We start from the raw sequence: 11,619 nt of genomic DNA, 5'->3' as shown, positions 1-11,619 counted from the left end.
AGTATTGTGCTGTGTGGTACTAAATTGAAGGTAAATCTGATGGAAGAAATATCCTTACCTACTTTTTAAGTCATGTCAAACCACTGAGAGATACAGAAAAATAATCCTGATAATAGTCTGACTATCAAAATATAAGTTTTAATACTAAGAGTTAATCTTACAGAATATCTTCTACCATCATAACAATACATTCTGTTTGCCAGTTTTCCAAATTCAACTCCAAAGTCCACAAAATGCTTCTCCACATTTCCTCAAAGCATATGGAAAATATTTCATCTCTGCACTGTCAAGAGATTATGTTTGCTTCTTTTACAATGCGCTCAATAAATAGCTGTGTTGTATTTTATATACTGATCAAAGCTATGAGTCATGATACCATCCTTGACATGGAGGATTTTAAATCTATAAATGCCACAAAGGACATCACTATAAATTTTTATATTAATGTACCACAGACCACTATATCATAGGGAACAGCCTCTAGAGGACTGTTGCTCCCTCTCCTGTGAATATAGGCAAAGGAAAGGCATCACCCTTCACCCACAGCACTAACCTTACCCTATCAGCCATCACAGCTGAGTCAACATGAAGAACAAAGCAATCTGTGCCAGCTATAGGGCTGGTATGGATCACTTCCCTCTGGTGCAACAGGGGGACCAGTTTATGACTGAGTTACAATCTGGTTCCTGGTCTGCTCCTATAGGAACAGATCTATATTGCACCTTGCACCTTACCCGGGGACTATGGCAAAGCCAAAATCAAGCCTTTAAACAGTTACCCATACTGTACTTACAATACTGACAAAGTCTACCCATCTGTGAGGTCCCAGGCCTGGGAGTTCCCAGACAGCTGCTGCATTCCTGGCCTCCACCCAATGACTGCTGAAACCTGGTGAGCTGAGAAGCTAGTGGGACCTACAGCCTCAGCCAAGGCACCACCCATGAGAGCCCTGATTGAAGGATTGCCCAGGTTCTACCTACTGGTCCATCCACACTATTTAAGCCAAAAGAGAGGCACAAGAAGTTGTCCAAGCAACAAGATGATTTCCTGTTGAGGCTACATTGGACCCTGCACCAACCTTCTTTCTGGTTCCTGCTCTGCTTCTGGCTCTTGCCCCACCCCTGCCTTTGCTCCTACTTTCACCATGTTCCTCCTCCATGCTTGATCCTTACCTCTCCTCCAGTTCCTGCCCTTATTTTGTTTCCACTATCAGTTACTAGTCCTGGCTATGACCCTGGCCTTTGACTTCTGAATCTGGCTTTACCCTTGGTTCTGGCATTTGATAACTGACCTCAGCTCCAACCCTCAGCTTTGATTTCTGACTCTCATTCTGGCTTGACCCCTGGCTCTGGTAATAAGCAGTTGACTCTAGTGCTGACCCTCAGCTTCGTTCCACAACCTGGATGCCTGATCCAACCACTAGACCTGACTCTTGCTCTAACTATTAGGCCAGACTGCCTATAACCTGGTCCGTAACACCATTTACACCTAGTTATTACACTTAAAATCAATTAAGAGGCTCATTAGGGAATCATTGAGTTTGCATGATGGATATAGCTTTGTTCTTCCCAAAAGGAAGAACAGCAGCCAGATACTGGATTTTCCAAAATACTGCACACCACGTCTGAATTGCAAACTGACAGCTATAATAGGCTAAATTCAGATTTTTTTTCCCCAAAACTAGTAAGTTTCTATTTTTTAATGGGAAAAACAAGCAATAACTGGGAGCAAAAGAAATCTGCTTGTTTTAGAGATTTTTTTTTTTTAGGTCTATAAAAATCTAAATTCTCTGTTCTTTTAGATAAAATTTTTATTTTTACCAATCCATTTGTGAAGATAGCTTTCATACCACTTGTTGGCGAACTTCAATACATTTTGCTCAGATAAGCATCCAACATTTTGCATGCTTACATGAACCTTCAGGCAAACTTTGAATTTTTAATGACTGCTCACAAGTTCAGTTCTCTCCCTTCCTGCCATCATAAACCTACTACTAGTAAGGAGGAACATTCATGGAGAAACTAGAAGAGATTTCCTTTATGGAGAGGACAACTCTTCAGGGAAGGCTCCATGGCTCTCTTCCATCTTCCTCACACCAATAGTAGACTCTCCCTAACGGAAGATGTCCTTCATTCCTCCCCAGGAAAACTATTAAAAGTAGAGCTAGTTGAAAAAAAAAAACAAAAATTGTCACAAAAAATGCCTTTAATTAAAATTTGAAATTTGGAAATTTTCACCCAGTTCTAATATAAGGTCTGGCCAAGGAGCAGCAGAAGGTGTTAGCAGGCTTGATGGCAGGATCCAGCAACTTTCCTGTCAGAAACTGGTGCTACCACAGTGCTTCCTGGTTATTTATATGAACCATACCTATGGTGGGGAATCTTTCCACAGGATAGAGTAAATCTGTGGAATTTGCTGTTTCAGAACAACACTAAATGAGATACTTTTGCTGGTTTTCTAAAAATGACAGCATAATTCTCTGACAACTATTAATAATAGTTGTCATGCAAGCTACGATAAGGACAATCAAAATCTTATGCTTAATGGTGTCATAATGTGATCAACGCACCAATAAGGAATGGATTTTCCCTTCGTGTACAGCATTGTATATTCAACGATATGCAAATATGAGTTTTAACATCTTTCAAGGCATCAGGTCTAGCACTAGTCACTAAGGAGGAAACATGTTGGTCTGAATGGACGAATGGTCAAATCTTAAATTACCATATAACCAAAAAGCCACAGATTGCTATGTAGCAGCATCAGAAACTTTATGCCAGATCTGCGTCTTCATCCAAAGAAGAAGGAAATGGGTGGAGATTTCAGTTTATTTAGGTGAATTAGAAAAGGTTTTGGATGAAGCGCTTCACTCATCTCTGCTTTTAGATCCAAAATAGAAATACCCACATCAAGTGATTGACATTTAATTATAAAATAGTGAGGGGTAATCTTTCTAACCATACATGGGATTTTAGTTGAATAGCTCCTTTTGTGTTTTTATTTTATCAATACTCCATTCATCGTGGAAGTTTATCTCTCAGGGTTAATCATGCTCTCTAAGGGTAGTCTACACTATGAAATTAGATCATTATAAAAATCGATTTTTAGAAATCGATTTTATACAGTTGATTGCGTATGTGCACACTAAGCGCATTAAGTCGACGGAGTACATCCTCACTACTGTGGCTAGCATCGACTTACGGAGCAGTGCACTGTGGGTAGCTATCCCAGAGTTCCCGCAGTCTCCGCTGCCTATTGGAATTCTGGGTTAAGCTCTCAATGCCTGATGGGGCAAAAACATTGTCATGGGTGGTTTTTGGTTCATGTCGTCAATTGCCCCTCCCGCCGTGAAAGCAACAGCAGACAATCATTTTGTGCCTTTTTTCCACGTAGATGCCATACTCGGCAAGCGTGCAGCCTGCTCAGCTCACCGACACCGCCGCTGTTGTGTCCTGGGTTCTACTGGCAGCACACGGTGCAGTAGGACTGCTAACCGTCATCATACACCACTTCCGCTGAAACTCAGCTCTGCTGCTATTGTCTCAATACCGAATTTTTCCATGTTGTCTGTCATGGGCTCCCGGTACATGTGTTCTTCCTCGGGAAATGTGCGCGGTGCCAACCATCGTCCTCCATCGCTTCCGCTGCAACTCTGCTCTCCTGCTCTCATGAATCCACCTCAAAGGTCCTCTCGTCGTTCTCTATACATATCTATTCTCAGGGCATCCGTCTTTAGCCACTGCTTCCGCTGCAACTCTGCTCTCCTGCAGATGCCATACCATGGCAAGCATGGAGCCCACTCAGATCACTGCAGCAGTTATGAGCATTGTAAACACCTCGTGCATTATCCTGCAGTATGTGCAGAACCAGAACCTGCAAAAGCAGGCGAGGAAGCGATGGCAGCATGGTGATGAGGACATGGACACAGACTTCTCTCAAAGCACAGGCCCCGGCAATTTGGACACCCTGGTGGCAACGGGGCAGGCTCATGCCGTGGAATGCTGATTCTGGGCCTGGGAAACAAGCACAGACTGGTGGGGCCACATAGTGTTGCAGGTCTGAGATGATTCCCAGTACCTGCGAAACTTTCACATGCGTAAGGGCACCTTCATGGAACTTTGTGACTTGCTTTCCCCTGCCCTGAAGAACAAGAATATCAAGATGAGAGCAGCCCCCACAGTTCACAAGCGAGTGGTGATAGCCCTCTGGAAGCTTGCAACACCAGACAGCTACCGGCCAGTCAGGAATCAATTTGGAGTGGGCAAATCTACTGTGGGGGCTGCTGTGATCCAAGTAGCCAACACAATCACTGAGCTGCTGCTATCAAGGGTAGTGACTCTGGGATATTTCCAGGTCAGGTCATAGTGGATGGCTTTGCTGCAAGGGGATTCCCTAATTGTGGTGGGGCAATAGATGGCATGCATATCCCTATCTTAGGACCGGACCACCTTGGCAGGGGTACTTTTCAAGGGTGCCGCAAGCACTGGTGGATCACAAGGGACGTTTCACCAACATCAAAGTGGGATGGCCGGGAAAGGTACATGATGCTTGCATCTTCAGGAATTCTGGTCTGTTTCAACAGCTGCAGAAGGGGACTTACTTCCCAGACCAGAAAATAACTGTTGGGGATGTTGAAATGCCTATAGTTATCCTTGGGGACCCAGCCTACTCCTTAATCCCATGGCTCATGAAGCCGTACACAGGCAACCTGGACAGTAGTCAGGAGCTGTTCAATTATAGGCTGAGCAAGTGCAGAATGGTGGTAGAATGTGCATTTGGACGTTTAAAAGCGCGCTGGCACAGTTTACTGACTCAGTTAGACCTCAACGAAACCAATATTCCCACTGTTATTACTGCTTGCTGTGCGCTCCACAATATCTGTGAGAGTAATAGGGAAATGTTTATGGCGGGGTGGGAGGTTTTTGGCAAATATATCGGCATTTCATCTTTTGGAACGGGGTTTTGATAGCACGGATTCATCTCCCCATACAGCGATCAGATCCAGTACCTCCCATTCAGTGCATGCTGGAGCTCTTTTGCGATTCTGGGACTGCATGGTCACCTGTGCTGATGAGCTCACCACGCTGGCCAAACAAGAAATGAAATTCAAAAGTTCCCAGGGCTTTTCCTGTGTACCTGGCTAGTGCATCTGAGTTGAAAGTGCTGTCCAGATGGGTCACAATGGAGCACTCTGGGATAGCTCCCGGAGGCCAATACCGTTGAATTGCGTCCATGCTACCCCAAATTCGACCTGGCGATGTTGATTTCAGCGCTAATCCCCTTTTCGGGGAGTACAGAAATCAATTTTAAGAGCCCTTTAAGTCGACAAAAATGGCTTCGACGTGTGGACGGGTGCAGGGTTAAATTGATCTAATGCTGCTAAATTTGACCTAAACTTGTAGTGTAGACCAGGGCTAAGAAATAGCATATATTCTTGCATATTTTAGGATGTCACCTACTGCAAATGTGTAAATGCATAGACTCATACAGTGTGCTGAAGATTAGAACTGAGATACTCCTATTTTTAACCTAGGATAAGCTATGTTTTTTATAAAAGCTTTTTGAAGTATATAGTTTATCATTATTTAATAAAACTCAGAGATACTTAGACTGCAAGTAGATAGCAATGTAAATTTATTTATAGGATGTATATTAAAAGGCTCTCAAGTTGAAATCATGATATGGTCTTTCAGATCAACTGAAGATGATTTGAAACCCATAGATGCAGCTAGCCATCTCAAGTATGCCATGGCATACAATTTTTAATTTCCTGAGGGACACATTTCTTGTAGAGACTGGCAGCTTTCTTTGTCTTTTATTAACACCCTATTGAGATCTCTATATCTAAGTCCACCAGTGATGATAGTGATTGTAATAGCTCAAATGTAATGGCATCTCTACTTCAGAGACTATGGACATGTTGCCAGCAAAGGGCAACATATTGACCAGTTGTGTACAAATTTCAAGCAAAAATTTACCCCCAGTTATCTTAGAGTGATATCCCAGTATTTCTCAGTACTTCAAAGACAAAATATCAGAGTTTTCCCAGAGATCTCTGTGCAGTAACTTTGGATAAATGTTTATTTTTAATGGTAACTACTGTACTCATCCCTATCACAAACATTCCCATTATAGCATTCAGACTAGTACTTTAAAACATGTCAAAATATTTAGAATCTAAGAATAGCCTTATAAAATATATATATATTTACAATCTTACAAACAATTCTTGAAAACACTGGCCCAGACTCTGCAAAACACTTGCACATGAGGAACTTTATGCCTGTTAACAATCCGATTGAACTAAACGTGATTACTCCTGTATGTCAAGATACTTCTTAAAAAAATACTTTTTTAAACTTCACCTTGTAGACTAGATAATTATAGATAACCACAACTAATGATGTTCTTTCTCTAGTATACTACTATAAAAAATGTACTGGATAGATTAAATAGAGTTCTAGTGAACAATGAAATCATTGTTACCATGTTCTACAAGATTTATAAAATAAATACTCTACATCAATTACCCTTATTCTGTAAAAATGTCTGGAGGACAGTTAAATGTACCTCTTCAGATTAAGCATTTCTAAACCCAAGCCATACTTCATAATTAAAAAGTCGGTTAAGATGATGAATGTGGATACATACACACACACACACACACAGGTGAGTTCAGAGATACATTTTTCAGTGAAATCCTTCTTTGGCCCAGTTTTGCGGCACGATAACGTCACTTGTGGCGTGTCATTGGCTTAACACAAATTAGAACTCAGCATCATCATTGCTGGTCTTTTCCCACACCACCAGACCCCATTGTCTACTACATATAATAAAAGGTGTAACTAAAAGATTTATCCTGCCAATAAGATATAGTTATAGGTCCCATGAAGATTACTGACACTGAACTACCAAATATGTACTAGCCTTGAACTTGGTAGATAACATACAAGTTTTGAGACACATTCAAGTTGACAATAAATCAGTATCACAGTTCCAAAAAATGAAAAAAAAAAATGTAGAGGAATTTTTGTACAAAAATGTTCTTCTTTTGATTTAGCTATTCTCTGATAATGGACCATAATGGTCCAGGCCGTACTTTTTGTTGAAGTATGTAAGTATTTCACTATAATTCTCTTTACTATAAGCTTATTTGATTGTAACTGCATTACATTCTCTGATAATTTCTCTTTTTAAACATGTTTTCCCCTTCAAATAAGATCCACATAAAAATGTTTTAAGAACACCCTTACTCATTATGCATTATGCTTGCTTTCCTGATTTGCATGAGCACATGCTGAGTACTGCCTCCAAAACACCTTCATTTTGTGTATCATATTGAAGACTAATATTTGTGGAGGATGTAAAGTAGCAGAGAATAAGCTGCCGAAGTCCAGCATCACTGCATGGATTGCAAAAGATATTCCTTTTCTCAGAACTGTCACAGTGCTTGTCATCAAAAATACTTTTTGTTAAGAAGTTTGTTAAAAGAACAACCAACTTCTCAGTGTTTACGGTAGTTTAGCATTTTTTTCAATGTACCCTTTTGAACTTATTTCAATTTTCTGTTTTTGATGATAGTCATGCTGACAACTTTTTTTGGTCCATCAAACTCTGCAGTACAATTACATGAATTTACTTTTAATAAATTACCATCTTTGCATATATCAGTCAAACCATGAAGACTAAACACTTGCAAACAAAATGCATTATTAATTTAATTGTCACAGCCTATTTAGCTAACTTCTATTAGTATTTGCTATAATAGGCAATGTATCAGGGGGCAAAATCTAATTCAAAACATACAGAATAAACTGATTATATTGTCCTAGAGAAATTAAAATATAGCAAGCTTGCAAAATTATAGTCAAGGCATTAATGTTTTAAATAGGTAAGAAAACTACGTAACTTAATTTAGAGAACAGTTATGCCCAAAGTGATGGTTGAACATGCTGATGAAGAGTTTCTTTGGTTCCTAAAGCCATTAAAAGACATCACACCCCTTCATAAAGTGAAGGGAAATGTGGAAAGAGAAAGAGTGGTGGTTGGGCATTTATTGTACTAGATTACACTGTTTAAATCTTAGTCATCACCAGTAAGGGACTGCTACCAGGAAATTATATTGCTGTTGTAGTCCTGCCACTACTACTTGATGTTGCTGTACATTAAGAGGACAAGCCAGACAAAAAAGTATTATGAAAAAGAAATAGTCAAAGACAAAATAAGGGATTTTAAAAAAGAGGAGCGAATAAGTCGCTCAAAAATCACTAGTTTATGCTGGCCGGGGGTGGGGGAGGTATGCTGCAACACAGTATGCTACCAGATGGGACACTGGGGTTAGTGTCCTGAGCTTGGTTCTTTGCTCCCAGGGCAGCAAGGGCTTGGAGTGCTGTGAAAGCAGCTTGCTAAAGTCTGTGACAGGTGAAAACACATCATGTCATCTTTGCAACCCTACACTGGCTGATGGTTCAAAAAGCCTTTGAGGAATGAGGGAAAAGATGGGGGGAGGGGGGGAGGGAGAACAGGAGCATGTAGGAGGGCTCCATAAAAAAAATAACACTGTTTTAGATTAAAGCATCCATTGTTTAAAGAATTCATTTGAGATGGTGAACACTAAAAATGTGCCTCTCAGGGTCAGATAGTGTATTTGGAGATCTGTTGTATGCATATTTTATTGTACACATATTCACAAGGGTAATATAAGTTATTTCAATGCAGTATTTCTGATGATTAGGCAGTAAGTACCCCTTTGTAGAAGGATATATTTGAATAGAGTGCAAATTTTTGAATAGAATTCTGGTGACAACATAAACCACAAGAGCAAAATATTTTTCAGAATTCCACTGTGCCATGAAAAAAGATACCAAATATAAACTAACAGTTTTAATTTATCAATTTATACCAGTTATATCTTATTTGATGTAAATGTAACTATTTTTTCTTCCATGTCTTATGCTATAGTCCAGGAAAAAATGGAAATCTGAATAATCTTGATGTAATAGTGCTGTAACTAAAATTCTGCTTGAACAAATAGTAGAAAAAACTTTGCAAAAAGGTTTAAACACCAAAAGGGATAAAGCGTTAAAAATACACACTACCCATATAGACAACATACATGCATGCCAGAGGATGATCTGTTACTTTAATACTCTATATTAAGGTCATTTGAAAAGTAACGTATGGTAAATTCATGGAGAAAAGGGCCTGATTCCATTTCTGGTGTCATTAATGGGAGCTGAAAAAGACCCAAAGGAAGTATTTTGATTGTACCATGGAATTTTTACTACCATACTGAAACCACCATTTACTTTCCCATTTCTGAAGAGGAACTCCTCTTGTTGTATCTGAAGTTTTGAATGCTTTTTTATTTAAAACACTTCTTTGATTGTCAACAGGGTGCATAGGTAATGTTTGAAGAAGTAGCATGACTCACAATCCTGCGACACTTACAAAAATAACTAATATTCTAATAAGAAAAAGAAGACTTTAGAGTTTAAAAATACAGATATGGGGGACTGTCCTCAGGAGAAGTAAATCAAAATGGCAGCTGCCAGGACAGTAATTAGGACTTTGATAATTCTATAATTAAAGTATGTCACGGCTATGAATTCTGTAACAAAAAAACAAAACTTAAAATATCCTGATGTTAGTCACCCTAAGCACCTCATCACAGAGTAACGTTTTCCCATGATTTTTCCAAAATTTAGATCTCTAATGTCCAGTATAATGGAGTATGTTCTTTCATAAAGGTTTTAAAATATTAGTTAAATGGTATTGCATACCTGAAAACAATTTTTGTAAAATAAATATTTGACATTACTCATAATTCATCATAAAAAACTGAATAATTAAAATATTGTTTGCCATGATTCTTTTCTTTTTTAAATAAAAAGCCCCTAAAATATTAATTATATTTTTTTACTATGGCAAAGCCACAACTTTTCCATTTCTTGCCATGATAAAACATTTTACCTATATTTCCGGGATTCTGATCTCACTGCACTTTTACAATGATGAATACCGTACGTATGGAACATTCACACTGGTGAATACTAGAAGTTATTTAACTGGATGATTTCAGTAAATGTTATGTTTTGTTTTGGCAGTTGAGAAACTATTTAAATTTCAATTTGCCTAAAAAGTCATTAAGTCTTATGTAATGGGATTAGTTATGATGCAAATGAGGAGCAAAATCTGATAATTGATGACCTAGTAAACATAGTTCTGTTTCAGTGATACAATATTTTTAAAATATGAAGCATTCTAGGTACATTTTAAAAGAGGAAAAATACATTTTTATAAACAAAACTTGTAAAAACTTACAAAAATCTTGAGTAAATGAACAAAGGTATAGAAATCAGAGAGGGGCCAAAACCTAACTCCTAATTTCTCTGCCCCATCCCCAAAATTTTGAGAAGGTTGGGGGATTTGTGTCTCCAGATCTCACACACATCTCTGTGGTTGTGACTCTAGTGAATCAACAAAACCTAAGGGGGCCTATTTTTTGGTTTGAAAATGTAAAATATTTTATAAACTTATAAGCACGAAATCCAAAAACAAAAACGGGTTGTGTGTAATTTTGGTTTGTCTTTGGGAAGGCAAGACACAACTACTGAAGTTTTGCCTATTATGACTGCCTGAGCCATACTCTAATAAAAACAAAATTAGATCTAGCTCTCATTGGAATCTATGGGAATCTTTCCATTGACTTCAGTGAGCATTCGATAAGACCCATGTCAGCAAATCATTTAAGTATGTCTTAATTCCCACTGATGTCAGTGAGATTTAAGCACATTGAAAATTAAGCACTGCTTAAGTGCTTCACTGAAAAAGGACCAGCCAGCCCCAAGCCTATATTCTTTATGCACACAACTCCAGTTGGAATTTTGGGCGGGTTGGGAAAGCAGGATCATGCCTATATATTACATAAATGTATGTATATAGTATATTAATAGAATCCAAATCAGAGTAGTTAATACATCTTAAAAGATTTTTGCAGTACACGTAAACACATTTGTGTAAACTAGCAAAATATTGTACTTTACCTTTCTTTTGGTGTACCAACTCCATGTTTGCCCAATAAGTGAGTATTTAAGTGTTTCTTCATCACAAAGGCCACTCTAAAAAAAGAAAAAGAAAAAAAAATGAATTTCAATTGGCTTGTACCAAAACATTTGTAAAAATGGGTGGGGTTATTTTTTTAAACACGTACTTAAGCATATTTTATTGAAGTGGAAATCTAATCAGTTCTGTTAGATCAAGATATCATAACCTATTTTCAAATTTGAAAGTCGATATCATAACAACGTAAGTTTACAGATCTACATCAAATCTGGGGTTTTCTTACACAGATATACAAAAAAACAATTATAAAAACAAATCACTTGTCAACATACACAATAATTTTGTTCCTGATTCCCTTTGCAGTATAAAAACACTTTATGTAATATACTGAAAAATAAATTTATTTTTTACCTATATAACATTCTCTAACCTTCTATTTATTTAACCTTAAAACCTAAAATCCTTCTTTACGTGAGCAGTCCCATTGACTTCAGTAAGAATGCTGCATGATCAGGCCTTTAATCATTACTTGTGTTTGGTCAACCTTCAACATAT

The 11,619-nt window shown here is 38.3% G+C and overlaps 1 protein-coding gene across 6 annotated transcripts in view; it reads right to left on the bottom strand.

Annotated features, from left to right (window-relative positions):
- Positions 1-11,619, bottom strand: part of ZNF407 (zinc finger protein 407) — a 462,207-nt gene that overhangs the window by 270,600 nt on the left and 179,988 nt on the right. For all 6 annotated transcript variants that reach the window (XR_013345174.1, XM_077810508.1, XM_077810512.1 and 3 more), the window contains exon 4: positions 11,046-11,120. Coding sequence is in view for 5 of the 6 variants with exons in the window: in XM_077810508.1 (XP_077666634.1) it covers positions 11,046-11,120 (75 nt within the window). In the remaining variant the exon portion in view is untranslated. The remainder of the gene's footprint in view (positions 1-11,045; positions 11,121-11,619) is intronic.

Source organism: Eretmochelys imbricata, chromosome 2 (assembly GCF_965152235.1).
Source record: "Eretmochelys imbricata isolate rEreImb1 chromosome 2, rEreImb1.hap1, whole genome shotgun sequence".
Taxonomy (NCBI): domain Eukaryota; kingdom Metazoa; phylum Chordata; order Testudines; family Cheloniidae; genus Eretmochelys; species Eretmochelys imbricata.
The sequence above is the reverse complement of the archived record's forward strand: the minus strand, read 5'-3'. Positions and strand labels throughout refer to the sequence as shown.